Source organism: Astatotilapia calliptera, chromosome 3 (assembly GCF_900246225.1).
Source record: "Astatotilapia calliptera chromosome 3, fAstCal1.2, whole genome shotgun sequence".
NCBI classification, from domain to species: domain Eukaryota; kingdom Metazoa; phylum Chordata; class Actinopteri; order Cichliformes; family Cichlidae; genus Astatotilapia; species Astatotilapia calliptera.
This window is the reverse complement of record NC_039304.1, coordinates 29855347-29870131: the sequence shown is the minus strand read 5'-3', so window position 1 is coordinate 29870131 and position 14785 is coordinate 29855347. Positions and strand designations below refer to the sequence as shown.

Here is a 14785-nt window from a genome sequence, read left to right as displayed (position 1 = left end):
ACTGTAATGTTAATGCAGAGTTGGACTGACTAGTAATTGGGGCCAAGGATTGCTATTAGATGTAAGTAGCATTTTGTAGTGGTCCTGAACATTTAGGCCGCTTTCTGTGACATAGTAAAAACAGGCAATGGTATATGCTAAAAATATTTTTTGTTTAACTTTTTGTTTTAATATTTTATAGCTGATCTGTGTACATCAGGCCAGCTTATGACCGTTTCTTCTGCTTCTATTTAGACTGAAACCTCACCCGCTCTCGGTTATTTATTTTTTTCTGTGCTTCCTTGTGAAGGCAGAGCTTGATATATGAGAATAGGAAACAGACGTCGTTCCTCTCCCCACAGCGATGGTTGGGGGTCGACTTTGTTATCGTAGCTACTTCGTACACAGCATTGTGCTACTCCTCTGGGTCTGCCTCCACTGTAAGTACACCTGTGCTTTCTGTTCTTTGTGATGCATGTATTTTGTAAAACTTGTTGTATTTAATGCTGATACATGGTTATGGTAGAGTACTTAGGTCAAAAGTGCTTCTCCTCTTGAGAAGTGACGTGTCTTACTTGGAAGAGGCTTGCGGTGTATTTCTTATGTGTGTTTCCAAATGCAGCATTAATAAATGCAGCTGAGGCTTTAAAGCTATAATAATAACATGTGCATTAATATTAAAGAAATATTTAAAGAATGTCATGTTATCAACCCCTAATTATTCTGAAGGTCAAAGTTTTCTCTTAATTAAAAAAGTTTGTTACAGGTCTGTTCTCTCTGCTTGAGTATTTATAACTTTCATCCACTTGCACTTACAAGTGGTTTTGCATCTTTGCTACATCAACAGAGATCCTGCTGCTTCTGTTTGGAAATCAAATCAAACCAACTTCAGGATTTATAATTCTTTATCTTTCTCTTGCTTCTTGTATATTTTTAAGTGCTGGTTAGATGGTATGCTTCATCACATATTTATAACTGTATAAATATATAACTTCCTTTGATAGTAATGGAGAGAGTTGGACATTCTAGAAATTTAACAGAAATATATGAGTGGATCCAAGTGTTGCTTTTCTTCCATTGAGCGTAAACATTACAAAATGCTGCTAAACTACTAATCAAAGGTATTGTATTTAATATTGTAACCGCTTTGAACGAACACTTACTTTTTAACAGCAACATTTTTTTTATAATTCTGTGTTTTTCCATTATTATTGTTTTTCCATCTAGTAACAGCAACATAAAATTAATGATATTGGTGGCATATTATTCAGTTACCTGTTTAAATTTTTGGCACCTGACATATTTTCCTCATTCTGTGATACATTTTTTTTTAAATTATCCAAATCTGGTATTTTAGCATTTTTAGACAAAAGAATAAGGTTGGGGGCAATTTGGTCTTGTTTTTCTTCACTTACTTTTCATAAATATTATACTTGGTATTTGTATATTTTTTTTCAGATGTGGAGACTTCCAGTGGAAAACATGTTATTTATAAAAAAGTTGGAGATACTGTGGAGCTTTCATCAGGCTTACCAACTGAAGGGGTGACTGCGGCAACATGGAAATATGGAGAACTAATAATTGCAGACAAACACATTGAAAACAATATGGGTGTTTCTAAAAGATCTCCATTTAAGGACAGATCAGAGCTAAACCTGGAAAACTTTACTTTAACAGTGAGAAAACTGACTCTTCAAGATTCTGGTGATTTCATTTTTGTCTCAGCAACAAAAGAGAAACAGAGGGATTCAGTCATCATCACTCTGCAAGTTCATGGTAAGATACTATATAAATATAAATGTATATGTAATATTATTATTACATTGTAGATTGTGGTGGATTTATGTGTGACTCTATATAACTATATACACTATATATTTATCTGTACTGAACATATATATTTCAACTTTCACGTAGAGTCTTAAGCACATGGTTTATTAAGATGGTACAGTAACAGGGCAGTTAATGTAAGGGGAGAGTTCTCCTGAATAACTCACTCTCCAGCTCCGGTAACTAACCTCCCCCAAGTCTTTCATGCAGCACAACCAAAACAGTAACACTAAACAGAGATCCTGAAAACATCACGATTTCAGTATCATACGATATAATCACACACACACACACACTATGAATCTACACTTAAGTTTTTAATGTAGTTATAAGATTCTATATTAAAAGATTGTGCCACTCACTGTGTAAGATTTAATAATTAGGATTAATGTGCGATGTTTTACCGTGTCACGACCTATTGCAGGGGTGCCAAACTCCAGGCCTCGAGGGGACTCTGTCAACACACCTGAATCACATGATTAGTTCATTACCAGGCCACTGCAGAACTTCAAGATATGTTGAGGATGTCATTTAGCCATTTAAATCAGCTGTGTTGAATCAAGGACACATCTAAAACCTGCAGGACACCCGCCCTCGAGGCCTGGAGTTTGACACCTGTGACCTATTGTGATAAGCCAAAGCTAAAGGGTAGCCAGAGTCCTGACTGGCCACTGGCCAGGACCTTGGCTGCTACCTGACCCTGCAGCTGTGTTTGGCTGGAGGACAGGTGGGAAAGTTATCCAGCAGCAAGGGGCGGGGATACAGATGACACCCCAGCACTTTTTTTACTACTACTTCTACTCTGTTACTCTGCTGTCTGTGCTTAAGGCTGTACACCCCGGGGTTTAGCTTTGCTTGCTTTCTGCTATGTAACTCTCTTGCTAGATGTATGCATGTATTTTTCCTGCTGTTCATATGATTCAATGTATTAAACTCTGTTCCAAGAATTCTAGTCTTTTTTAGTGCCTTGATTTTAATCGGATCTAATAAAGTTGGATCTCGACATCGTTGGTGGGAGAAGGATAGCTAAAAAATTGTGACCATAAGATACATATTGAAGACATGAAATATATGAAGCAATATATATGGAATTGTCTAGACTATTGTCCTGCTAAACTACTTATCACTGTCTCCTTCTGTCCTCTTTTTTCTCATTAGAGCCCATAACTAAACAGCCTGTCATAAAAATCAATTCTACCTGGATTCCCTCAAATGAATCATGTAAAGTTCTGCTGGAGTGCAGCACAACTGGTGATGTCAGCTACAAGTGGACTGTAAGAAAACAAACACTAACTGGTCCCAGACAACAATACATCATCAGGGAGAGCAGGATGGAGAGACCAATGTCACCTGCACAGTTTCCAATCATGTCAGTGAGAAGTCTGCATTTCAAACAGTGAAGTGCAGCAACAGTACACAGCAAGAAACAGGTATGTCCAGTGTGCATATTTATTCTTTCTTTCTTTTGATGTTTCTTTAAATGCTTATAATAAAGATCAGCAATGATGTGGTAGAAACTGTGGAAGAGAGCTGATGTATTTATATTATGCTGATGATATGCTGATATTTTTTTTTAATTATGAGCTGCTGTTAAAGAACAGTGTGATCATTTTCAGAAAAATGCTTGATCCTTTTCCTGGGTGCAGCTGGTGGATGTTTGATACTTGTCATTATATTCAGTGCAGCTGTGGGTGTTTGTCTCTGCAATAAAAGACATGCAGGTAAGAAACTCTGAACTATGATTACTGTTTATTATTGCAAAGTAAAGCCCTTCTTCTCGTATCATGTTCATTGGTAAAATATGTTTTTAATATACAAATGCAAATAATATGCAAAATTATTATTTATCTATTTTTTTACAGATCTGTGTTGCAACAGGTTGGTGCAGCTAATCAACAGCTGTAATGTACAAAAATACTTTTGGTCTACTGATAATAACATACTTCCATTGCAGGAATATTCATGTATTTTGATAATTTCAGTGTTACACAGTCTGAAACAATCAACCAGGAGGAAAGTCAGCAACATGTGTACTCGGCTCTTTCCCACGGTCAGGTCTAACACTGTTAAATCAGTCACATTACACTGTTAAAGAATGATTAAATGTTAGACCATTTACACTTTATTATGATTTTTGACTCAACTGTTGCCAACTTGCAGGTGATCTTTGTGTTTATGAGACAATGAGAGGCCATGAAGATGCTGGACCAGGTACAGTATGACAATGATGTGATATGAGGTGATATGAGGTTCTGCAGTACGTGTCGTGGAATTATTTAAGGACCCAAAACGCAGGTACTTCTGAAGTGAGGAGACTTTATTAAGGGAGGGGAGGCAAGAAACAGAACGGAGAATCTAAACTGGGAAAACTAAAAAGCAAACCTGAAGTGATAACCGAACGTGGAGAGGAACAGAGAGACGCAGGGAAATCACTCAGGGAGCCGGAGGATATGAACGCAGACGAACCAGCAACAGGCAGGAGAACACACAGGGCTTAAATACACACAGCAGTAATCAAGGGGATGAGAGACAGGAGGGCAACACACCTGGGAGAAATCAGAGCTGACGGGACAGGAGAAACGTACACTAAACACATTCACATGAGAAAGAGACTTTCAGAATAAAACAGGAAATTCGCAGACACAAAGAACTTGACAAGACACTGAGTTAAACAGACAGATTCACAAGCAGACCGTGTGACACCTAGACCAGGGGTGGGCAATTCCAGTTCCCAAGGGCTCGTGTCCCGCAGGTTTTAGATCTCATCTTGGGTCAACATACCTGAATCACATGATTAGTTTGTTACCAGGCCTCTGGAGAACTTCAGGAGCTAATTTAGCCATTTAAATCAGCTGTGTTGGTTCAAGGACACATCTAAAACCTGCAGGGACACCGGCCCTCGAGGCCTGGAGTTGCCCACCCCTGCCATAGACAGACAGAGGGAACACAGAGAAGTGGGAGAAGGCAGACACAGAACAAAACCCTAACAAATAGCAAACCTTAAAGGATAAAACAGAATAAACAAGCACATACAAAAATATAAGGAAACACAAAACACTGACTCGTCAGACTCAGGACAATGACAGTACTGCACTTAGGTAATGTATTTTCCCTACCCACATTAGACTTCCCCATTGTTTTTGTGCACACAGGTCTTTCTATGCTTACTTCACTGCTGAAGATATTTTGTATTGCATCAATGCATTTCTTATCGGAATGTAACACCTCATCAAAACGTTTTGTACTTTGTTAGTCACAACTCACTTTCCTGACTACTGCCGAGCATTTCATTTCTGTCTTCTGTCAAATTACTTACAATTAAATTACTACGTTTTCAAACATATATATGAAAACCAGTAGAACGCTGTGAGTAGCAGCAATGAAACTGCCCTTCAATTACAAGAAACATAAATAAATATTTGAGAAAGAGGTCTCGTTGCAGCAAATACATACCATCAGTCTTGTGTCCACATAACTAAACGCATCAGCTACATGTATACACTGCTTAGATTTAGCACGTAGTACTAGACTACTTTGGGATGTGGTTGAGCTGAAAAATCTACAGCAACTGTGTGATGCTGTCATATTAATAAAAAAGCAAAATCTCTGCAAAATGGGAAAAAACCTTGCTGAATCTATGCAACTCTAGATCACTCACTCTTCTGAATATTATCCAGCTTTGCATCAATGTTTCTAATCAAATTACTTCAAACTTTTTTCAAACATGTATGAAAGAGCAAATACAATAACACCCTGGTAGATATTTACCTTTAACAAATACAAATACAAACTTGTGTCACAGCTGCAGTCTTGCCTGGAGATTTTCATGAACATCAGTCCTATAAAAAATAAATATGCCATGCTGTCTCATCAGATTGTCAACTGGTGTCATTTATAATGCAGCCACATTTTAACATTAAAGTGTTTAACAATGTGGCACATATTCTGCTAGGCTGTTGATTTTCCTGGAGAATTATTTTATTATTTTTCATCATATATGCTGTGGCAACACCTTTCTTGTTTTCTTAACTTTTATTGTGTTTGTTTTTTTAGTTTAATTTTATTTCTACTTCACAGAAATTGAAGCCAAACCTACTCACAGAAAGCAAACAGCAAAACCAGCAGGGCATAGAAGATGATGAATCACAGCGATCTGATCTAAAGGAGCCACGTTCAGCTGGAAAGGAAGGAGAAGGAAGAGATTTAGCCATGTTAGACAGGGATTCAAACATCACCAGGAAACTGTTATTTGTTTTGTTTTGTTTTTAATTCTTTTTTTTTTTAAAGGATTTTTGTGACATGTGATGTTTAAACACTTTTCACATCTGTATTTGAAACAACAAATAGTGTAAAATAATGACTTCTTGCTATTAGTCCAGTAGCACTTTCTTTAATAAATACATTAATTGACTGATTAAGCACAGCACAGAGGAGTGTTATTTCAACTTATCTGAAGCCAGTTACCACCTGTACTGAATCTGAAGTGCAGAATTTCTGCACTTTTCTTTGAGACTTGATAATTCATTGACACTGATGCTATTTAATCATGTTATCTGTGAATGTAAAATGAACCAGGAGACACCCACAAGAAGATAAATGAAATGCATTCAGCTGTACAAACAACATGATGCCAAACTTTGCAGAACCAAAGTTTAGGTACTCATGTATTTGTTTATGCATTAATATTAACAATACATAAACCTTAAGCAAAACTGATACCAAGAAAAAAGAAATGTGTGCAGGGTTTTGTTCAGAAACATTTTAAAACCATCACTTGAATCCAAGATGGCTGTTAGGAAACAATTACTAACTTGAACTGGTTCAGAAGAAAAAATGTGGTCATTTTAAAGATGAATAAAAGAAGCTGAAATACCTGTCATAGTAAATGTAGTTGCATTTTCCCAGAAAGAGACAAAAAATATGATTACCATGAATGTGTTCAACAGGAAAACCCAGAAATATACTGACACAAGAAGGGACAGTCAAACCACCAGGGGGCGATGTGGGACCTGCTTGGTGGAAGTTTCAATAGTCCAGGCACGCTTTAGCCTCTTGAAAAGTTGAAAAAGAAGGAATAAATAAAATTAAAATTTAATAAAAAATAATAAGAAGAAGAACATAAAATGAAACGATTACAGTTTGTCACTTTATTCTGAATCCTGCATCGGGTCCTTACCCCATTTTATACATTTACTCTTCAATATAACCCTCAACTTGCATTTTTCACCCATCCCTCTAACAGGCAGGTAGACTCCTGCCTCTGATGATATGCTGCTTATGTGTCTTTTGGTATCATGGACACAGCCTCTGTGCCTCAGGTATATTTATGCTGTTGTTATGAACCACTTCCTCTATCTGTTAGTGATGCATGCTGTGGGCAGTCATCTCTTGTTCCTCCTGATCGCCATTTGTCTTCTGGTGTGTTTGTGTTATTGTTAGTAGAACAAATTAAGAAAAAGCGCAATAGGATTATTAAAATGATTAATAATTAAAGCTAAAGCCCCAGGAAGCTTATTTACTGGTTTGTATTTTCTTTTTGTAATTTGTTGGTGACACAGACCTAACAATATATATTCCTGGTAGAACAAATAGCATAGCTTTTGCACAGAGGAGTTCCTGTATTTTTGAATGTGATTTTTGGTCATTTAGCTGCAGATACTGAGATCAGAAGGTCAGCACAGTTAGAACATCATCTTTAAAATGTGTCTTGAGCAGGCTGATGGATAGTTTACTTCTTCCTGTGTTAAGTCCCCACACGAACCACAACCTACACTATTAAAAGTCTCATCATGCAAGCACAGACACAGACTGCAGAAAACAAGAACACATGCATGTTTTGTTATTCTTCATGCACAACCGTGCCCTTGTTTCAGGGGAAAGGATATTCACACACACTTGTCCATCCGAGTCATTTTTATCCCTCTTATCTTATCTATTCTCATCCACTTTTGCACACTGTGATTCTCAGTATGTACATGCAGTATATACAAAGCTGTGCTGTTGGATATTCAGCAGTCACTGGGGTTTAATGCTTCCTGCTGAATTGTTAATATATAGTTACTCTAAACTCTGTTACTTTCACATCTCTGATAAAGTAAATGACGGATTTGTCTGTTTCTGTGTTAATAGAAACTTCCCCCACTCAACACTCTCAGTTGTTTTTTCTGTGCTTACATGTGAAAGCACAGTTTGACAGAAGGAAACAGACCTCGTCCCTCTTTCCACAGCGACGGTTGGTGGTTGGTTTTGCTATCGTAGCTACTTCATGCACAGCATTGTGCTGCTGCTCTGGGTCTGCCTCTACTGTAAGTACACCTGTGCTTTCAGATCTCTGTGGCGTGTTGTATTTGTTTGCCTCATTAATTCTAAAATGAGGCAAACAAGAGTACCTGGAGGTCAGGAGCACTTCTCTTGCGAAGTGGAAGAGAAGTGATGTGTCTTCCTGGGAAGAGCCTTGGAGTGTATTTTTGTTGTTGAGTTTCTAAATGCAGTAGTGGCTTTAAAGTATAACATGTTAATTTTTATAATCTAATTAAAGGAACTAAAGGACTGATCGCCCCTTCTGCTGCTGTTACTTCCTGATTTTTTTTTTCAGTGTTTGTTGTATGATATACTTTTTTACATGCTTATAAGCTTATAGTGCTTCTCATACAGTACAATTCTATGCAGTAATTGTTTTGACAGGAATGGGGATGTGGACGTGTTTTTGCAGACATCTGGATCTAAGTGTTGGTTCTCTTCTGTTTAGAGTAGAGATAAAAATAAAATATTTTAAAAGAAAAAAAAGAAAAAAATACAACATGTATTCATTAGAAAGGACAATGTAACTGATTATAGTGCTATCAAAAAAGCTGTGAGTCAGACATGACACTAGCAACAGAAGCATTTCCTGATTATCTCCACCAGTTGCAGCAGCACTTGCAAAAAGTGCTGAGCTCACAGCACAGAGGGCAGCTGTAACCTTTGCCCATGAATTCTCTGGTTTCACCATTTTTTTTCTTCTTTCAAAACACTATAGCTTTGATCATCACATAGACTGTTGTTTTGTTAAAGTATATGTTGTTATAAGTATCTGCTATTAATGAACAATTGAGTTTAACAGACACATGTTTTTCTAATCCTTTCCTGAAAGTTTAATTTCCATAACTTCAATTTGTTTATTTTCTATGGTGTGTTTTTTTTTTGTTTCTTTTTTATTCATTTGTTGTGCTATTTATCCAAAAGTTACAAGATTATTAGTTATTTGTTGACCATATAGAAGTAGCAACATTAAAAAAATCATTAGTAGAGCCATATTGTGTAATATTTTTTGCCATATTTGAATTTTAGTTATGCCAGGTCATTTATATCATAAATGTTATTTGACATAAGTTGTTGTTTTCATTCTATAAGTATACTTTTTTCCTTTTTTTAATTGTGTGTTTTTTTGTTTTTGCTTTAAGAAACGCACTTTCGATACTATAACTGGAGGATAAGGTTATAGGCAGTTTGGCCAGTTTTTTTCTCACTCACACTTCTAACTCAAACAGTGGACTGTCACAAAGATATGTTTCTATATATTTGCAGATGTGAAGACTTCCAGTGGAAAACGCGTCATTCATAAAAACGTTGGCGATACTGTGGAGCTTTCATCAGGCTTACCAACTGAAGGTGTGACCGTGGCAACGTGGAGATATGGAGGAATAAATGTTGCAGACAAAGATGTGGGTGTTTTTGAAAAATCTCCATTTAAGGACAGATCAGAGCTGAACCCTGAAGCCTTTCCTTTAACAGTGAGAAAACTGACTCTTCAAGATTCTGGTGATTTCACTTTTGTCTCAGAGGTGAATGATGAGCAAAGGCCTTCAGTCACCATCACTCTGCAAGTTCACGGTAAGAGACATTTTTTTTTTTTTGCTTGTTTGTTTTAATTCTAAAAGCATCCTAATGAAAAGAAACCCCAGTAGCTCTTTTTCAAACTTTCTTTCCTCTGATTACTTTATTGATTAACTTGTGTTTTCTGTGCTTTCACAGTCACCTTAATGTGTTAATGTTGAATACGTATTGTGTAAAATACTAATTAAATGACTTTATTTTATATTTTGAACTTTATATCCACATTTCTGTTTATTGATACTAATCCGTGTGAAATACAATGCAACAGTTTGTAATGGTTAATCAACCTCAGTTTTTTGTTGTTGTTCTTTTTACTGCACATCTGTTATTGTGTGTTTCCCAGATTTTTTAGTAACTTGAAAATTAAGATGAAGATGAAATCATTTAGATATTTGCTCAAATAGCAAATCCTACTTGCTTTTGCTCATCATAACCCTCACCCATCATTGTTCTTGATTTGACTTTATTCTTGTCAATGTCCTTTATTGTGATGCTAGTGATGCGTCCATTAGGCATCTGAAGGTTGTGCAAAATGCTCCAGTGCGTCTTTTAACTGGAAGAAAAAAGTCTGAGCTTATTAATGCCATTTAATTTCACTGTCTTTAAAGTATTTAGTTTATACAATTTGGTTTGTTTTTGAGGTTTTTTGTTTTTTGCATTTTTTAGACCAGATGTTACCAACTGGAAAAGCAGTTAAAAGTACTTATCTGAATTTGTTGTTGTAATGTTAGTTATATATATTATTTTATATTTTATATAATACATTTTCAGAACTCCACATATACTTTAAGCTCTGACACAGACTCTCTCTCCTTCTGTTTTCTCATTAGAGCCCATAGCTAAGCCTGACATAAAAATCAGTTCTACCTGGATTCCCTCAAATGAATCATGTAAAGTTCTGCTGGAGTGCAGCACAACTGGTGATGTCAGCTACAACTGGACTGTAGGAAAACAAACACTAACTGGTCCCAGGCAACAATACATCATCAGGCAGGATGGAGAGACCAATGTCACCTGCACAGTTTCCAATCATGTCAGTGAGAAGTCTGCATTTCAAACTGTGAAGTGCAGCAAAGATCATTCACACAGAAAAGAAACAGGTATGTGGAGAGTAACTGAGGTTGTGAATACATGTTCTGCTTATATAAGTAATTATTACTGTTTGTGATTTCAGAGTGCAGCTCTTCTTTTTCTCTTCTCATGTTCATTGCTGGGCTGTTTACTGGTGTATTGATCACTCTACTGTTGCTCTTTCTGCTTTACTGCATAAAGTCAAAGGGTAAGATTTCTTGTTAATGCTACTATTAAAACTGCTCTCCTAATCTCCGAATCTCATAATACTTTCTGTTTTGTTTTTTACAGGTCTGTGTCACAAAAGGTTGGTATCATGGTCCTGGGTTTGGGGCCCCGGTGTTTGTGTTTCTGGTGTGTTGTTTTTTTTTTGTTTGTTTCTTTTTAGCTCATATTCTTTGATTTTGTGTGTTTCATGGTATAGGCTTCTGTATTTCTAGCTCCCTATAAGTTATCTTTAGGATTGTGATTTCTAGTCTTTAGGCTTTGATGCTGTGCCTCTCCTGTGTACCATGTGTCACATCGACTCAGTTATGTTCTCATATCTGTGTTCCCTCCTGTTTCCCATCCCCTCATTATCTGTGTCTATTTAGTCCTCTGTTCTCCTCTTTCTTCTTACCTCCCAAGTCCCAGTTTTTTTGTTTTTGTTTTTTTCAGGTCTCGGGTTTCTCTTTCCCAGTTCAAGGTTTTGTGTTTCAGGTTTCTGTATTGTTTTTCAATGCAGCTCGGCCTTATGTTTGCACGTGGGTCCACGCTCCACACCGTCTCCAACACAGACGTTACAGTTGCTGAAACTCATTAACAGCAGGAATTTTAAAAAATACTTTTATTCTACTAATAAGAAAATATTTTAATTATTTCAGGCTCACACAGTCTGAAACAATCATCCAGGAAGAAAATCAACAGCATGTGTACTCGGCTCTTTCCCACGGTCAGGTCTAACACTGTTTACTTGCTTTCATCAGTCATATTATATTCTTCAGGAATTATTCAATGTTAGATCATTTGGAGATGTTAATTATTGTGACTTTGACTGAACTGTTATTAACTTGCAGGTGATCGTTGTGTTTATGAGACAGTTAGAGGAGCTGAAGATGCTGGACCAAGTACAGTATGACAATGATGAGCCATCAAAGTAATAAATAGTAACTCTTCGATTTCAAGAATTTCATTTGTGACATTCTTAAACTATTCTTAAACTATTCTTACTGTATTTCAGGTGGATCACAAATACAGTGCATCAAATCAGACTAGACGAGCTGCAGTTCTGCATGTCTGTGGTATTTTTTGGGTGCCTTATTTTAAATGTAATTATTTTATCAATTATTATATCAAATCATCCTATTTAACCCCTTCATGCACGAATTATGACAACCTCAATCAGGGTTTGTTTCTTATGTATTTTTATGCATCTTTAGGCATGAAAAGATGCATAAAAATACTTAAGAAACAAATCTTAAATGAGGTTGTCATAATTCATGCATGAAGGGGTTAAAAAACAATAATTACAATGTAACACGTCATACATCTATAGTACATTAAACAACTAGTGGGTTGTAGGGTATGGAGAGACACATCAGTGTCCAATATAGTGGTGTATGTGCAAGTATACCTTCAACACTGACACACATACAAGAAAACAGCTTTTGATTAGCTTCCACTGTAAAGACCACTATTTTTTTTTTTAATTAAACTGGATGATTTAAGAGGATAATTACAAACAGCTCATTGTAACATTGAAGGTATAACACCATTTTTAATGTATAAAGTTGCATGTAAGCCTGTCTGTTTCATATGACCTGGTTTGAATTATCTTATGAATCTCTGAGAGGAAACAATAAATTGAAAAAAAAACAAAAAACTTTTCTGTCATTTGCTCACATCTGTCCGTTTGACTGCTTATTTAGTTAAAATCCACTGTTAACAAAACTAGTGAAAACTATAATGTTTAAAATGTAAATTTCTGTAAACCTTTACAAATTATGTAAGTTTGTCTTCTTTTTATAAACATGTGGGTAACCCACATAAACTAACATGAGTATCTACTTTTGTAGCTCTGAACTCGACCAGAGTGGCATACCAGTTTTCCACATATATTAGCACTTATGACATATAGTGTTTGTTATTTAATAATTTAATCTGTTCATATTTAATTCAATATTTAATAATATATAGTTGCTAAAAGTGCATTAAACTGAACATTTATTTTGTCATTTCAGCTTCAACCTGAAATTGAAGTGAAATTGTTTTTTAGAATGAAACATGAAAGTAGGATGATGCTGCTCAAAACCATCAAACATGTGGTCCTCAAACAGAAAATCATTTCAGATAAAAAAAAATACATAGATCAGCACACTAAAAGAGTGAGACTGACATTTCTGAAAGTTGGCATTAAAACATAAAAACAGTCTGGAAGCGAGACATTCTTCAGCATATTTATGGTCACCACATAACTTTTAAACCTAAGATCTACACAGATTCTTGGAGATTAGGCAGTCCATTAAAGTAACAAATGATCTTGATGTCTCTGATAAGAAGGGAAAGAATATCACGGCTCAAGAGTTGGGAGTTCGTCTTGTAGGTTGCCAGTTCGAGCCCCGGCTCTGACAGTCTCTGTCGTTGTGTCCTTGGGCAAGACACTTCACCCATTGCCTACTGGTGGCGGTCTGAGGGCCCAGTGGCTCCAGTGTCCGGCAGCCTCGCCTCTGTCAGTGTGCCCCAGGGTGGCTGTGGCTACAATATAGCTTGCCATCACCAGTGTGTTAATGTGTGCATGACTGGATGTAGTGTAAAGCGCTTTGCGGTCCATAGGGACTAGTAAAAGCGCTATACAAATACAGGCCATTTTTACCATAAAACCCTGTGAAAAGTAAGAACACTCTTAAACAGAATGCAACAAGGCTGCCACAGAAATATTCTCTTCACAGGTCAGGGTCCTGTTGAGAAACCAAATCCCACAGCTTCAGAGCCCTTATACAGCTTATACAATACATCTTATCTATAATAGACTCTGGGTGTCTGCATTATGCCACGCATGATTTGGTTTCTATCATAGGAGACAAAAATGGACAAAATGGAAAAAAAGATCTGAGAATAAACATAGGACAAGCAAATTGGCAGGGGATTTTGGCAGACTGTAGAAAGTATGTTAGAGAGGTGAGAGGGGGGTTACACAGACACTATCATACCCTGAGATTACATAGAATAAAAGTGATGAAGGACAACATGTGCTGGAAATGTAAATTAGAATTATGAACCTTCCTGCATTGTACATGGGTCTGAAAATGTGTTCATCGTAACTGAGTAATTTCTTAGGCACAATAACCCCCCTGACTCCTGATGTATGTTTGTAGGAAAAGGGGGGACCCCAATACTGAATGTATCTAAAAGATGGTAAAAAATGATAGAATTTTAAAACCTCTCTTTTTGTCTTATATACACTATTACTTTGTATGTTTGAACATGTTTAAATGAATCACTGCACCTATTTTCTTATCACGATATACACAAATGAGAGGTGGTTCAAGACTTTTACACTAAATAACTTATTTTCCCTCTATCAGTCTTAATGTAATTAACATCGTCAATCAAGCATGACACAAAGTGTGTGCTGACATTTGTGGCTTTCAAACAGATGGGTTTTCTTTTTATGCATTCTTATGTGATCATTACTGACCCAGCAGAGGGCGCTGAAGACAATAACTACTGCATTTACAGCTCTTCTTCGCTTTCTTCTTATTTTCTTCTTCTTCTGCAATTAAAGCTAAAATAAGTTGGTGTCACTGCCACTTACTGAGCTGAGTTGATGGTGCAAGACGCCAGAATGCAATCTGCATGGTGAAGGATCATGATCATCAGGTTCAACTCTATTAACTTCCCAGCTGTAAATTACTGCTATGCTATGTTAAATCCAGAGACTTTTCCTGAGTTAATATTGACCTGGGTCCGCTATCATCATTCAGGCTAACTGGGTTTTGTTTTTTTGATCTTTAGGAAAAAGTCTTGGATTTTCCAACATGTGATGGGGAAC

At 36.6% G+C, this 14785-nt stretch overlaps 1 protein-coding gene and 1 long non-coding RNA gene across 2 annotated transcripts; both read left to right on the top strand.

Annotated features, from left to right (window-relative positions):
• Positions 1-3795: 3795 nt before the first annotated feature.
• LOC113019206 (uncharacterized) lies at positions 3796-6043 on the top strand. Its single transcript, XR_003271977.1, has 3 exons — positions 3796-3859; positions 3970-4020; positions 5887-6043. It is a non-coding gene; the product is annotated as an uncharacterized LOC113019206 (long non-coding RNA).
• A 1995-nt stretch (positions 6044-8038) lies between these two features.
• LOC113014164 (uncharacterized) lies at positions 8039-12009 on the top strand. Its single transcript, XM_026155520.1, has 8 exons — positions 8039-8114; positions 9376-9681; positions 10515-10784; positions 10859-10963; positions 11047-11062; positions 11619-11686; positions 11811-11861; positions 11975-12009. The coding sequence occupies exons 1-8, from the start codon at positions 8075-8077 to the stop codon at positions 12007-12009; spliced, it is 891 nt and encodes a 296-aa protein (XP_026011305.1). The 5' UTR covers positions 8039-8074.
• Positions 12010-14785: the final 2776 nt, after the last annotated feature.